The sequence below is a fragment of the Podarcis erhardii genome (genome assembly GCF_964252035.2).
Source record: "Podarcis erhardii genome assembly, chromosome: 13".
NCBI classification, from domain to species: domain Eukaryota; kingdom Metazoa; phylum Chordata; class Lepidosauria; order Squamata; family Lacertidae; genus Podarcis; species Podarcis erhardii.
The window spans coordinates 45,557,650-45,573,910 of record NC_138502.1 but is presented as its reverse complement, the minus strand read 5'-3'; the positions used below and the strand labels follow the sequence as shown (position 1 = coordinate 45,573,910).

The window sequence follows — 16,261 nt, the reverse complement described above, 5'->3', positions numbered from 1 at the left end:
GCCGCAAAGGGCGGGCCCTCACAGGTTCACTTAAGGTCGGGGCAGCCCGGGGCTCGCCCCTTTCGTTCCCCTAGCAGCAGCGGTTTGGAGGTCTTGGGCCCCCCCAATATTTTTTATAAGTCGGTATGGGCCCCCGCCCCCCCAATATTTTTTATAAGTCGGCGCCCCTGGACTCTGCTAACCCAGAAATAGTACCTCGGGTTAAGAACTTTGCTTCAGGATGAGAACAGAAATTGTGCTCCGGCGGCGCGGCAGCAGCTGGAGGCCCCATTAGTTTAAAGTGGTACTTCAGGTTAAGAACGGACTTCCAGAACGAATTAAGTACTTAGCCCAAGGTACAACTGTATTTAATTTCAGCAGCGTTTCTGCACGATGTGTGTTTCCCAGCCATGCCCAGAAATAGTTCTGTCTATTAGCCATGATGCAATGTTTGGAAATGGGTTTTTTTAAATAATTTCTCTGGGTTTTGTGTGTGTTGCATTTTCAGGATTGATGAGAAGTCTAAAAGATACCTCAACCCTTTCCTAAAGCAAGGGAAAAAATCACCAGTAGGACACTATAGCATCAACCTGGCTGCATCGGTAAGCTCTTAAAAAAAAAATTCTAGTGAGAGCAAGAATGTTTCAGAGACTCTGTCACAGGACGCCTTGTTCTTAATGCCAGCCCTAGGTTTGAATTCAATTCCTTTCTCTTTGTCTGAGAGTTGGTTGTGTTGCAATTCTTGGCTAACGTCCTAATGCAAGCAAGTGTGTTCTGTTTGAAGTGCATGATATAAAAACAATAGCTTTTGCTCCCCAGCTCCCCAAGGGACTGATTCCCCTAAGTCCATGATCGGTTAGAGATAATAATAATAATAATAATAATAATAATAATAATAATAATATACCCCTATACCCCGCCCATCTGGCCGGGCTTCCCCAGCCACTCTGGGCGGCTTTCAACAGAATATTAAAATACAGTAATGCATCAAACATTAAAAGCTTCCCTAAACAGGGCTGCCTTCAGATGTCTTCTAAAAGTCTGGTAGTTGTTGTTCTCTTTGACATCTGGTGGGAGGGCGTTCCACAGGGCGGGTGCCACTACCGAGAAGGCCCTCTGCCTGGTTCCCTGTAACTTGGCTTCTCGCAGCGAGGGAACCGCCAGAAGCTAGACCTCAGTGTCTGGGTAGAACGATGGGGGTGGAAACGCTCCTTCAGATATGAATGGATGGAGGCAGGAGACAGTGAAAGCAAGGCAGATTTTTATTTTTCTGTTGCAACAGAGTTCCCTCCCCTCCTGGCAAGGAGGCAAGAGAGACCCAGAATCCAGAAGAAAACCTCTCTTTTAAGGGTTTTCATTTTGGCGTAGAGAAGGAGGACATCCCGTCTACAAAAATTCAGATATTGCATCACACCTAAGGTGGGGTTACTATGGCTGAGACAGGCCAAGGGGTGATATTCCTGAGGATTTAGCAAGTTTTACATAGTTCCAGACACAGTTTACACAAAACATTAGCATATGATAAAACCATGGGTAGGCAAACTAAGGTCTGGGGGCCTAATCCAGCCCAGTCGCCTTCTAAATCCGGCCCGTGGATGGTCCGGGAATCAGCGTGTTTTTACATGAGTGGAATGTGTCCTTTTATTTAAAATGCATATCTGGGTTATTTGTGGGGCCTGCCTGGTGTTTTTACATGAGTAGGATGTGTGCTTTTATTTAAAATGCATCTCTGGGTTATTTGTGGGGCATAAGAATTCATTCATTATCATTTTTTCAAAATATAGTCCAGCCCCCCACAAGGTCTGAGGGACAGTGGACTGGCCCTCTGCTGAAAAAGTTTGCTGACCCCTGGATAAGACCATCGAGATGCCCCTCAGACATCCCTCAATGAGGAGCACCTGGGAAAACAATGACAATTAATACAAAGGAGGTTCCTAGATATAGGAGAGGAATCCCTTCTGGAATTCCCCCTGGTTGCTCTCTGCCTAAGTGTTCTCAAGCAAGGGGGAAGAAGGAGGCAGAGGAAATACTGAGAGTCTTTAGGAAAGCCAAGATGACTTTGGATTGCTCTGTATTATTTTAGACATGCGGCATATATATATATATATATATATATATATATATATATATATATGCAGGTTTTGGTGTCCTCGGGTGTCTTCCCGTGTAAAAGTTGGGGTGTCTAGGCGACGTTTCAACGAGGTCTCACTCGTCATCTTCAGGCTGGTGCTTTCGGCTTCTTGTTACTGGAACAGAGCAGGATCTCAGTGTTTGAGTTCCTATAAATACTGTAGAGGGGGTGTGGTGTATAGCCTCCAATGTTCTGGGCAGAGAGGAAGTTCCCAGGCTAGTGTGCCTTTTCTTCAAGCCTGAGAACTTCTTGAAGCCTGGGAACTTCCTCTCTGCCCAGAACATTGGAGGCTATACACCACACCCCCTCTACAGTATTTATAGGAACTCAAACACTGAGATCCTGCTCTGTTCCAGTAACAAGAAGCCGAAAGCACCAGCCTGAAGATGACGAGTGAGACCTCGTCGAAACGTCGCCTAGACACCCCAACTTTTACACGGGAAGACACCCGAGGACACCAAAACCTGCATTCCTGTACCCGTGAAAATCTACGAAAGCATATATATATATATATATATAAAATATTTATTAAAGTTTTACAAGTTACAGAAAGAAAAAATAAAAAGTAAAAATACCACATAAAACAACACTTCACAATATGAAAAAACAAAAAAATAAGATCCATTAAACAAAGACGAAAAAATAAAAACAAAAAACAAAGAAAAATGCAGCAAATTTGCTCATTACTTGTCTTTCATTAGCTTATTTCCTTGACCTCCTCACACCTCCCTTTTTTTGTATTCTAGACCAGTTATCCATTTCAGCAAATCCTTTCCCTCTCTTATAGTTATAGTCCTGTAATTTATCTTAATATAATGTAACTTTACTTTTCCTCCTTTCACCAATTAACAGTCAGTTTCCCAGATCCTTTATATCATTCCTGCTAAAATCATATAATATCATTCCAACATCCTTCTAACAGTTATTAATTTTACAATGTTTCTGTAAATAGTCTTTAAATTTCTTCCAATCTTCCTCCACCAACTCTTCTCCCTGGTCTCGGATTCTGCCTAGACATGCAGCTTATATACCTACTGTACTTTTCCGTGTATAAGACGATGGCCTTTTCTTTTAAAATGACGTTAAAAAATTGGGGTAGGGGCGTCTTATACACGATCAGTGCATAGTGGTGACGTGGGACTGGTTGCTTCTGCTAGCCGGAGATTGTCAGAGGCATGTTATTGGTGGCTGTGGCAAGGACTGGTGTTGATTTGCTGTCGCTGCGGCAGTTGAGTGGGCAATGGGCGGCTTCTGCCGGCGAGGGGACAGACAATAGGTGGCTTTTATGGGTGAGCGTGAGCAATTTCCGGCAACTCCCCCCCCAAAAAGATCAAAAACTCTGGGCAATCTGCCCCCATTTCCTTAAGTTGGAGTCCCCCAAAAGTCTTATACACAGAGGTGTGTTATACACAGAAAAATATGGTATGTGTGTGTGCAATTACCAGCGTTTATTCTGGATTCAAGTAGGTTGGTCTGACGCAATTGAAATATATAAAAGAAATAAAATAAATGGACAGTTTTTAATATATATATACAGTGGTGCCTCGCAAGACGTCTAGCGGGTTTTCCGTCTTGCGAGGCATTCGTCTTGTGGGGCACCACTGTATATATTTAGACAGCATTTATTCTATATTTGAGACCTTAGAATTCCTATAACAGGCAGAACTACGGCTCAATGTCAGAGTGCATGTAGGAGGGTCCCAGCATTTTCAGGCAGGACTGGGAGAGACCCCCATCTGAAACGGTACTGGATATCTCCACTGACTCCCTTCTCCACCGCTTCCCCCTTCGCAGCCTCAGGAGACATCGCACCAACTGGGCTGATTTGCTTTCAAAATCTAGACTGCTTTTGAACATAGCTGTCAACCGTCCCTTATTTGGCGGGAAACTCCCTTATCCCAGCGCCGTGTCCCGCTGCTGTCCCTTATTGATGATGTCCCTTAAATTTCCCGGGTTTCAAAGGAAGCAGCTCCTCTCCCTCCCTCCCTGCCGGCCAGGGAGGAGGGAGGCTCCAACTGTGTTGCTTGGCTGCGTTGCTCACCCAATAAGGAGTGTAAGAACGACTGGGGGGTGGAGCTTGCATGCCTTGTGCCGATCAAATCGGCCGCCTTGCCTGGGGACTCGCCTTTGCTCAGCGCTTCCCAGCGGAGAGGTGACGGTGTGGTTTTCCTTGCTGCATCCCCTTTGCTGGGTTGCTGCACTGTGGGAACCACCGCTTGAGGCTTCGTTTGGCTGCTGGCTGGGCTTTCTGCTTTTGGCTCAGAGGGGCTCAGAAGTCGAACATACCTTTTGCTCTGAAAATCCCTTATTTTGGCTTCTGATCCCTTATTTTCGAGGCCGCTGGTCCCTTATTTTCAAATCTGTAAGTTGACAGCTATGCTTTTGAATAGTATCTCTCTTGGTCCAGATCCTGTCTGGAGCTTAGCATATCTGAATGAAACTCTGTGTTTAACCATTCCTGCTTTGGCCAGTCCGATGAGGGCTGATAGGGAGCCCAGAGATAGTGGATGTTGGTAATTTGTATAATCTCTGTATGTTATGGAAAGTGGCCTTTAAAAAAGTACTAAATGTAGACCATGGATTAGGGTTGTTGTTTTTCAAAAGCAACTTTTTCTTCATGTTTTCTCCAATTAACGGCTTGGTAACAGGTCTCGAATGAAAACAACGTGCTTCAGACAAACAAGAAAAGATGGGAGTTTTCCAAAACAGATGTACGTTTGCCAGAGCTTAACTACGGCTATCTCCCTGAACTCAAAGGTGTGGACGGTAAGAGTTCATGATGGATATTCAACCAATTATGGGATCTAGCAGCTAAATAATAATGATACAGTGATACCTTGGTTCTCAAACTTAATCCGTTGCGGAAGTCCATTCCAAAACCAAAGCATTCCAAAACCAAGGTGCGCTTTCCCATAGAAAGTAATGCAAAATGGATTAATCCGTTGCAGACTTTTAAAAACAACCCCTAAAACAGCAATTCAACATGGATTTTACTATCTAACGAGACCATTGATCCATAAATGAAAGCAATAAACAATGTACTGTACTATAAAATAAATAAAATAGTATTGTAGATGATAAAAACTAAAAAAAAAATCTTACCTGCACTGATCATAGTCATTGTCTGGATGGGTGGCTTTTATCCATTTCTGCAGTCACAATCAGTAACTGAACTGGGATCCATACAGTCACAAAAACAAATTAACTGAAAAAGCCTCAAAACAAAAAAACGCAAAATAAATAGCAAAAATAAAAGCACCAAATATAAGCTCCAAATAACGTCTCAGAACACTGCAATCAGAAACAGAAGGCTTGAATTACAATGGCGGGGGGGGGGGGACACAAATTAGCAGCGCAACAGGAAACACAGGGGGACTCAAAATGGAGCACGTTCGGCTTCTGAAAAATAGTTCGGAAACCGGAACACCTACTTCCGGTTTTGCAGCGTTCGGGTTCCAAGTTGTTTTTGAACTAAGCTGTTTCGAAAACCAAGGTACCACTGTAATTTTTTTAAAAAAAGAAATGGGAAAAACATGAACCACGAATGAACTTTATGAAATTATACTGCCCATAGGAAAATAAAAGTACGTATATAAGTGTATGAAGTTTTGCCATGCCCTTAGCCAGGCACACAAAAGTTGTGAATAAGCAGTTGAGAGAAACATGTTCTTAGATTCAGCTTTGATGTTTTACATTCCTGGGATAGTTCTTGGAATTACTGATGTGCTTCCAACTTGCACAGATAAGTTCATTCCAAAAATGCGCTAATTGATGCATGTGTACAAATGCTCAGCCCATAATGATCCACCCATCGGCTTGTACAGCAGTTGTGAGGAATCACGGTGCCAGCCTGCTTAACTGGCAAGAGTCCATGTTTTCCCATCCCTGCTTTTTGTGGTCAAACTTCTATAAAAAAAAAAAGGGCGTGGAACTGGGGGCGGAGTGGGGGGGGGGGAGACCAGCTAAGCAGATGTGAACCACGTTCAGATAACCGAACATAAATATCAAAATAGCTTTTGATGTTTGCATAAGCCAAATCAAAAGGAAAATGTGTCACGCTGCAAGCCACAGGAAGGAGAGACTACTTTCGCAAGGAAAGAATGACGATAAGATGATATGAAAACAAATTGGGTTGCCTTTGTCCGTAGCTCGGAATCCCAGATTTCTGAAGAAAGAAAACAAAATTGTTTCTGAGTCTCGCATGCCGTCTCTCACCACAATAGACCTTCAGAACCCGAGCCTCGCCCTGCACCAGGTACTAAATTGCTCAGAGTTTGGGAAGGAGAGGGTAAGTCTCCAGCTATTGAGCTAGTAAGGCATCTCTTGTGAGATGCCTGTCCCCGCAGTCCACGGGGCTCGTAGGATGCAGGGTGTGCCTTAGAGAAGTGCCCAAACCACAGAGGTCCAGGTTGAACCCAGTTGGCCCTTGTGCCATGTGACTCCTGTTGGCTTCTGAGAAACCCCTGCTTAGAGACTCTTGGGAATAGAGATGGTGATTTGTAGTGTTTTGATATGCCAACTTTCATTCGCCTTGCCCTGCCTTTTAGAAAGCAACAGAGCCTATAATTATAATAATAATTTATTATTTATACCCTGCCCATCTGGCTGACTTTCCCCAGCCACTCTGGGCGGCTCCCAATCGAGTGTTAAAAACAATACAGCATTAAGTATTAAAAGCTTCCCTAAACAGGGCTGCCTTCAGATGTCTTCTAAAAGCTTGGTAGTTATTTTTCTCTTTGACATCTGGTGGGAGGGCAATCCACAGGGCTGGTGCCACTACCGAGAAGGCCCTCTTTCCCCAGCCACTCTGGGCGGCTTCCATAAAAACCAGAAATACACTAAAATATCACAGATTAAAAACTTCCCTGAACAGGGCTGCCTTAAGATGTCTTCTGAATGTCAGGTAGTTATTTATCGCTTTGACATCTGATGGGAGGGCGTTCCACAAGGCGGGTGCCACTACCAAGAAGGCCCTCTGCCTGGTTCCCTGTAGCTTTGCTTCTCGTAATGAGGGAACCGCCAGAAGGCCCTCGGTGCTGGACCTCAGTGTCCGGGCAGAACGATGGGGGTGGAGACGCTCCTTCAGGTATAGAGGACCGAGGCCGTTTAGGGCTTTAAAGGTCAGCACCAACACTTTGAATTGTGCTCGGAAACGTACTGGGAGGGACTTTGAGGGAGGGACTTTGTCAAAAGTTTTTTGGAAGCCAGAGTGTATAATCTCTACTGAATCATGCATATCTACATGCTTGTAAAGCCCTAAAAGGCTTTGGCCCTGTATACCTGATGGAGCTTCTCCACCCCCATAATTCAGCCTGAAGGGGCTTTCTGGCGGTTCCCTCACTGCGAGAAGTGAGGTTACAGGGAACCAGGCAGAGGGCCTTCTCAGTAGTGGCACCCACCCTGTGGAATGCCCTCCCACCAGATGTCAAGGAAATAAACAACTACCTGACATTTAGAAGACATCTGAAGGGAAGTTTTCAATGACTGGTGTTTTATTGTATTTTTAATCTTTTGTTGGGAGCTGCCCAGAGTGACTGGGGAACCCCAGCCAGATGGGTGGGGTATAAATAATAATTAATTGTTCTTATTTTTAAGGGGGTTATGTAAAAGAAATTTAAATTCACAGGGAGTAGGTCTGTCTTTTTGTTTTTAGAATGAGATTTTTATTTTAAAATTTCCATAATACAGTAGAATTGCCACTACCAAAAATACATAGAATCATAGAATAGAATCATAGAGTTGGAAGAGACCACAAGGGCCATTGAGTCCAACCCCCTGCCAAGCAGGAAACACCATCAGAGCACTCCTGACATATGGTTGTCAAGCCTCTGCTTCAAGACCTCCAGAGAAGGAGACTCCACCACACTCCTTGGCAGCAAATTCCACTGTCGAACAGCTCTTACTGTCAGGAAGTTCTTCCTAATGTTTAGGAATAAGTAGAAAATAAGTAGAAAATTGAGGCCTCTCTCAGAAGTAATTATTAGCTCTTGCCACCCACAGAGGATAGTAGCTGATCCCAGTTCTTACCTGGAGTCTCTCCTTTCCCCTCCCAGCCTCTCACCCTGGGAGACTAACATTTCCCTGTCTCTCATCCATCTAGAGCTGTGGTGGTGAACCTATGGCACGCGTGCCAGAGGTGGCACTCAGAGCCCTCTCTGTGGGCACGCGCACTGTCGCCCCAGCACTGAGTGAAATGGCGATCTCAGCCCTTGTGCCATCTTGAAACGGAGCTGTAGGAGGCTCCTGGGGGACGCTTGCGCCCATGCACACTGCAAGTGTGTGTGTGTGTGTGTGTGTCTGATGAAGACGGGTAGTTGAGATTTTTGCTGTGCATAACGTGAGGGAATGCGAGAGGGCGGCTCTCTGTATGTATGTGTGTGTGCGTGTGTGAGGGAGGGAGGGAGGAAGGGAGTGTGCGAGCCCGTGTGTTTGATGTGGATGTATGGAGGAGGGTGCCAGAGTTCATAAGTCCCTTTCTTAAAATGATTGTGTTGTCGCTGCTGCTGCTGAGTGTCTGCCTGCCTGCCTGCCTGTCAGCTACTCTCTGTGCACGTGTGTGGTGGAGTGGATCCAGGCCACCCAAAAAAACCTCAAGAACTCTGGGTGATTTCCCCCCCCCCCTTATCTTAATTAGGAGCCCCCCCAACAGAAAAATACAGTAAATTGCGGTGTTGGCACTTTGTGATAAATAAGTGGGTTTTGCATTACAGTTTGGGCACTCGGTCTCTAAAAGATTCGCCACCACTGATCTAGAGAGTAGGTCTTTCAATGGCTATTAGCTGTCTTGTATGGCACTTCCATATTGAGAGATAATATTTTAAGAGGGCCTCCAAGTGGTTTATGGAAATACCTCTGAATATCAGTTGCCACAGACAGATGTGGTTTGATGGAAACCCAATTAAAATTTACTCAATTTGCAGGTATCTGGAATATCTCTGCAAGACGCTTCAGACGCCACTTTCCCCAGAGTAGAGCATTAACGTCAAGTGAGACGGAAGGGTCTCGATCCTGCAAGTGTCTGCAATGCTTCTACACCCCTGTTGCCTTTGGGGAAGTACAGAATCCCTTTGAGGAGGATATACATGGGAGCAGGGGCGTGTGTTTTCACCACATTCTAGGTAATGGCAGCAAAAGGAAACAAACATTCCCAGTTTCTTTACAGTTGCCAAGGTGCTATAAGACTATAATGTATATAAAATGTCATCTGGAATGAATTATTTCAGTGCGTCTGGGAGAAACGATACCAGTCATGGCAGTGTCGGGCTTTTATGAGTTTTAAGTACTGCCCGGCGTCTTTTTCCGAAAGAGGTCTGGGAGTAACGTCGCTATTTTTTCAGAATCCTAGTACAAATGTGAAACGCTTCAGTACTTGAACGACTCCCTGGCACTCGTTACACTTTCTCCAGGAAAGAATCTTTTGTCACATGCAAATATTGTCAAGTGAGAGGTGGAAATGTGTGTTTGTAAACTGCTAAGCATGATGTGCTGGTATCCTGCCTCAACTCCCTCATGGGGAGTCTGCTTTGGTGTTTTGCAAACGTGCATTTCTTGCTTCAATTCTAGAATCCCACTGCGTACACAGCAAACTCCCTTTCTGTATAATGTGCAGATCAAAGCCCTAAGAACTCCGCAATATTAAAAACGGCCTTTGCAAATTCCTCTTTCATCTTACGAGAAATGAATATTTCATACCTGCAGTATAGATATATTCATCCGTGAGGCCAGTGGTACAGGAGTAGTTTTGTCAGAAACAGCTTGCATGACGCTGCAATGTTAGATCATATAGTTTTTGCAATCTCTAAAGGAAAGAAAGGATTTTAACTGTTGTCAGTGCTGACTTGTGCATGTGATGGCTACAAAACAGATTACTTCTAAGCAACTTATCACCAAACTTAAAACTATGGAGAGACCTGGTTTGAACAAAGACATTGGATTCTTATCTCATTATACATGACAAAGCCATTTTTCACCTTCTCACCCCTTGCTTTTTCCTGTTAGACCTATTGCAGTCGTTAAGAGTCGTCAACAGGCTCATCGCAGCTATCTGCCAATCACCCATTCCCACCACCCTTCTGAGTAATACCCCTCCCCACCTTCTCACTATATAGAAAGGTCCGGTGACTTCTGTTTCAGTGTATCTGAAGAAGTGTGCATGCACACGAAAGCTCATACCTAGAACTAACTCAGTTGGTCTTTAAGGTGCTACTGGAAGGAATTTTTTTATTTTGTTTTGACCATGGCAGACCAACACGGCTACCTATCTGTAACTACTTCTAAGTAGTTCTCCTCGGGTTCCCACTAACCATAATAAGATGTGTATACTGATTGCTGCTCAGATAGTAAGAGTACCTGAAATCTTCTGTAGCAGTTATGTATGTCAGGAGTTCCTACACACGAGTAGGACCCTGGCAGAGACACATGCCCGACTGGCATGTTCTCTTCCTCCTGGTTGGTTGTTCGGGAGATTCAAAAGCTTTCTCCAGCCCAAACATCACAGCGACTGATACCTCAGAGCATAGCTGTCAACGTTTCCCTTTTTTAAAGGGGAATTCCTTTATTCCGAATAGGATTCCTCGCAAGAAAAGGAAAGTTGACAGCTATGCCTCAGAGGCATCAGCACACTTCAGGATCAACAGAGTATAGGCAGTCAGCGTTCAGACTCAGTAGCACAGCATTTTGGCTCAACTACGTTTATTTACGTATACGTTTATTTCCCTATGTTTAGGGAAGCTTTTCATGTTTAATGTATTACAGTATTTTAATATTTTTTGGGAAGCCGCCCAGAGTGGGTGGGGAAGCCCAGCCAGATGGGCGGGGTAGAAATAATAAATTATTATTATAATATAATAATAATATATATTATAAATAATAAATTATTATTATAATAATTCGTAACACAGCTCCTTCCTCTTCAGCATCAGACAGCAAAGAGAAAGAACAAAGGACAAATGTCCTACATCACGGAAACACAGTCATAAAAACATCCTGTCTCCGTCACTTCCCACAATGTAGAATGAAAACATACACGGTCATGTGATAAAAATAATCCCATGACTGCAACACGGGGAATGAATCCTAACACTGTATACGTACATCTATGTTTCCTGGTAATATTGCATAGATTCAATTCAATTCCACACTTCTTGTGGACCGCTTAGACGTTTCATTATAATCAAGCGGTATATACATTTTGTTAGATAAATAAAAACATATGGAGTCGGCCTTGTTCCTCATTTTCCCCTTCACTCATCCTAGGCTTGTAGCTCAAGCATGATGCCTATTTTATCCTGGTCCTGATTTTTCTCATGGATATTTTTGTGTAAATTGAAATAAATGCCATCCGTGTGACATAATCCAGCCATATAGAGGGAATTGTGCACATTTCCTGGTCTGTATGCATAATCTTCCAACAGCCCTTTTCTTAATAGAGGCATTGGGGGGGCGGGCGGGGGAGATTTCCATCACAATTGTGAAAGAAGGAGGGAAGGTTTAGAAGCTGTGCTGAAAAGAGAGCTCGACTTCGGGGGTGGGATTAATATTTAGCTGGAACCCCACCCCTTCTTATTGCTCAGTTGGAGGGTACGATTATAAGAATGTAAGGTTAGACAGGGGGCCAGATCACACACCAAATTACACTTCAGGGTGCAGATTACACGCTTCTGGACAAGAGATGTAGGGAGGAAAGGCATGTTTTTATTTATTATTATTAATTTTTATTGAATTTCTATACCACGCTTCATCTGAGGATCACAGGGCGATTTACAATATAAAAACACAAAAATAGATAACAGTAGCAAACAAACAAAAATTACCCCGCTCCATAATTTAAAAGGCCATAGATTGGCTAAGGCCTGGGAGAAGAGGAATGTTTTTGCCTAGCGCCTAAAGATAGGTGACGAAGACACCAGCTCAGCGACCCTGGGGAGAGTATTCCACAAGTGGGGAGCCACTGCAGGAAAGGCCCTGCTCTTGTGTTGCCACCCTCCGGACCTCTCATGGAGGAGGCACACAAAGAAGGGCCTCAAAGGATGATCTCAGGGTCCGGGTAGGTTCATATGGGGAGAGGCGATTCTTGAGGTATGGCAGGTTGGAGCCTTTTAAGGCTTTATAGGTCATGCTTCTTGGAGAATCTGCATACTGACTGGAGAATGTGTTTATAACCCAGCGAATGCACAAAATGCATTTGAGATATTCACTTTCCCCGAAGCCTGTTAGAGATTATGTATGATGGCTGAAGAACGTATAAAAATTCAGTTGATTATATGCACATTTCCCAAGGCCTGTTGGAGATTATGTATGATCGACCAGGAAATGTGCAGAGCTCCTGCTTTATGGCTGGATTATGTGCACATTCTACATGAGTTCTGGTGAATGTACACCCGCCCCCGTCCCCTGTCCCGGATAATGTGAATTGACAATAGGCCTTTCTAAAAAGCTTATCTGAGAAACCTCATCCATGAAGTTGGAAAACTCTTGTCTGTAAATAATCTGTATCTGCAAGTGCTTTTCTTTGTAGCTCACCCTTCTTAGCACGTTTGCAAGCTCTGGGCGCTGTTGACGTTTTAAGTGTATAGATATGTGATGCTATAAAGCACTGTATACATTGGTGGGACAATAATAACAGAACATGTAGCATTTTATATCTACAACACAAATTTAAACTGGTTTGATAGTGATTCCTTCTCACCACCAGATAAATTGGGAACTAGAATTCTTTAGAGCGAATTCTCAACGCTGTACACAAGCTGCAGTTTCCAGGTTCTTTGGGGGAAGCTGTGATGGTTAAACTGGTATAAAACCAATACATTTTTACAGTACAGAAATGTCATTTGTGTTTCCTGTTGGAGTGATCTGGTCTCCACTTTTAGGAGAAACAAAAAAACATGTGGATCATATTGCTATGCAGTCAAGTCATTCGGCAATGCAGCTAACAAGGCTAGCTTTAAATGAGCAAGCGGTGTTTTATTTTCTAAAGCTTCTTAGGATCTTAATCATGGAAGCTGCTTGCTTGACTACTTTCAAGGCAGCAAATTTGGAAAAACAAAATTGTACCTCATTTGTTCTCAGTATTACATTGTTAACGGTGTGTTCCCAACTGTTTTATTGAAAAGATAGGATGGAAACAACATTTTTAAATAATAAACAAGGACTATCGTGGTGCAGCCAAGTCATAAACCCAGCTTTCTTAACATAATTCCTAATTGGCCGCTCTTGGTAGAATTGAAACAAATATGGCTTGGAAAGCACACATCACCATGCAATATGTCCCTTGTTCTACATTTCTGCTACTTTATTTTGTCTTCTTAGAGTAATTGTCTCCATTATCAAACTCACTTTTTATTGCAAATTTTAAACGATTGATGAATCTGCGGTAGCATTTGGTTTTATAAAGCAACTTTGATCTGTGTGTCAGTGTCTATAGGCTTTGCCCACCAGGAACTATTGTTTTGCTATGTGCATTCCTTCAGACGTGACAGGGAAATTGGAATAATGCATGTCAAGGTTTGTTTATTGGACGTATTGCAAGAATGGTACCCAGAGTGCCAGTGTGGTTGATATTATGCTGGTTGAGTGGAATTGCTTTACCAAAAGAAAGGGTTGCAAGAGTTGCAAGTCACCACACTTGACCTGTTCAACTTGTGACCAACTCTTTAATCAACAACTTGCACTCATAAGCAGTGCTTTTTTTCTGAAAAAAAAGTTTAGGGGTACTCTCATTTTCCTACTCGCATTGAAATACTGCCCCTCAGTGAGGCCAATCTTAGATTCACAAAATGTTTAGGGGTGTGCGTACCCATGTGTTCCCCCAGAAAAAAGACCTACACTGGCTCCCAGTACGTTTCCAAGCACAATTCAAAGTGTTGGTACTAACCTCTAAAGCCCTAAACGGCCTCGGCCCAGTATACCTGAAGGAGCGTCTCCACCCCCATCGTTCAGCCTGGACACTGAGGTCCAGCACCGAGGGCCTTCTGGCAGTTCGCTCACTGAGAGAAGCCAAGTTACAGGGAACCAGGCAGAGGGCCTTCTCGGTAGTGGCACCCGCCCTGTGGAACGCCCTCCCACCAGATGTCAAAGAGAAAAATAACTACCAGACTTTTAGAAGACATCTGAAGGCAGCCCTGTTTAGGGAAGCTTTTAATGTTTGAAGGATTATTCTATTTTAATATTCTCTTGGAAGCCGTCCAGAGTGGCTGGGGAAACCCAGTCAGATGGGCGGGGTATAAATAATAAATTATTATTATTATTATTACTGCTCATAAGTACCAGCAGCCTGTTTTTTGGAAGAAAGTGGACTTTGGGCAAATCACTCTCTTTCGACCTAGCCTGCTTTGTCAAAAGTGTGGCAATGTGAAGGTAAGACGAACCCTGATCAATGGTTTTAAGCTAAATGTGAACACAGAACAGCAGCCTAAACCAGCGATTGTGCGTCTCTCCGCTCACCCTTTCAAGCAACTAGGATAGGAAAATAACAATTATGCTGGATATCCCATTATGTGGGGGTCTAGAGATGGGGTTGACGTAAGAGCAAGGACTCGAGTTCATGATGAAGGTTCGGGTCCATATTTTAGGAGCTGAAATAGAAGGGGGCACCATTGCCCCTGAATCACTAAATATCCCAAGTTAGCAGGCGGCAAGAACAAGTAGGAGAAATTCATGGAGTCTGCATGGAAACTACACCAATGGAAACTAGAATGATAAAAAATGGGAGCTAAATAATGTTTAGGGTGGATAAAGAGCTGCTGTAGTAGGACTAGGAAAACTAGAAAACTGATACTACAAAACCCCCGTTCATATCCCACCTCTGACATGAACTCGCTAGATTGTTTCACTCAGCTTCCATCCGCAATATGGGGCAGTAATACTGAACTACTTTGCAGGGTTGTAAGGATTGTAGCCAGATTATTTGTGCAGTGCTAAGAACAAATAAGGGAACGCGGGTGGCGCTGTGGGTTAAACCACAGAGCCTAGGACTTGCTGATCAGAAGGTCGGCAGTTCGAATCCCCGCAACGGGGTGAGCTCCCGTTGCTCAGTCCCAGCTCCTGCCAGCCTAGCAGTTCGAAAGCACACCAAGTGCAAGCAGATAAGTAGGTACCGCTCTGGCGGGAAGGTAAATGGCGTTTCCGTGCGTGGCTCTGGTTCGCCAGAAGCGGCTTAGTCATGCTGGCTACATGACCCAGAAGCTGTACGCCAGCTCCCTTGGCCAATAAAGCGAGATGAGCGCCGCAACCCCAGAGTCGGTCATGACTGGACCTAATGGTCAGGGGTCCCTTTACCTTTACCTAAGAACAAATAAAGGCAAATGTTAAGTACTAGCATGTTTATTGGAATTCTTCCTACCTTCTAGGGCAGGCTTCCTCAAACTTGGCCCTCCAGATGTTTTTGGCCTACAACTCCCATCATCCCTAGCTAGCAGGACCAGTGGTCAGGAATGATGGGAATTGTAGTCTCAAACCATCTGGAGGGCCGAGGTTGAGGAAGCCTGTTCTAGGAAGTCTTATCTTCAGTCCTGGCCCCTTTAACTGACATGAGCTATTGCCTCTTACAGTGGTGCCTCACAAGACGAAAATAATCCGTTCCGCGATGGCCATTGACGGCTTAGCGGATTAGCACTATTAGCGGCTTAGCGGATAAGCAGATAAGCGGCTTAGCGGCTTAGAAAAAGGGGGGGGGGAGTCGGAAAAACTCGCAAGACATTTCGTCTTGCGAAGCAAGCCCATAGGAAATTCGTTTTGCGAAGCGCCTCCAAAACGGAAAACCCTTTCGTCTAGCGGGTTTTTCGTCTTGCGAGGCATTCGTCTTGCGGGGCACCACTGTATTTTGAAAAACTTTTGTCACTGGTCTGTTAAAATGGGTGTATATTTTTAAATGTAATCTCCTGTCACAGGAACCTTTTTATACTGAATTTTGTTTCGAGGTGGTGGTGGTTGTTGTTGTTTTAAATTACTGATGGCAACATGCTTTTTACATGTGCTGGATGTTTGTTTTTGATGCTGCCGTTACAGCTCATAGCTAATAAAAATCAATACTATTTGTGCCAGAAATAACTCTGCCTTCCTTGTGGAGTGGGAGGAAACTTCCTTTGCCAGGTGAAACGTCTGTCAGGATTTATGGTGAAACCTTCAGTATATATGTAATAAATTCTGTTTAAC

At 44.0% G+C, this 16,261-nt stretch overlaps 1 protein-coding gene across 3 annotated transcripts in view; it reads left to right on the top strand.

Moving 5' to 3' along the window:
* CDKL2 (cyclin dependent kinase like 2) overlaps nt 1–9,768 on the top strand; it is a 29,298-nt gene extending 19,530 nt beyond the window's left edge. For 2 of the 3 annotated variants that reach the window (XM_081836318.1, XM_081836317.1), the window contains exons 11-14: nt 488–581; nt 4,759–4,876; nt 6,259–6,365; nt 9,031–9,768. In XM_081836318.1, the coding sequence (XP_081692444.1) occupies nt 488–581; nt 4,759–4,876; nt 6,259–6,365; nt 9,031–9,090 (379 nt within the window). In that variant the 3' untranslated portion in view covers nt 9,091–9,768. The remainder of the gene's footprint in view (nt 1–487; nt 582–4,758; nt 4,877–6,258; nt 6,366–9,030) is intronic. The other variant, XM_081836319.1, reaches the window with a different exon arrangement.
* Nucleotides 9,769–16,261: the final 6,493 nt, after the last annotated feature.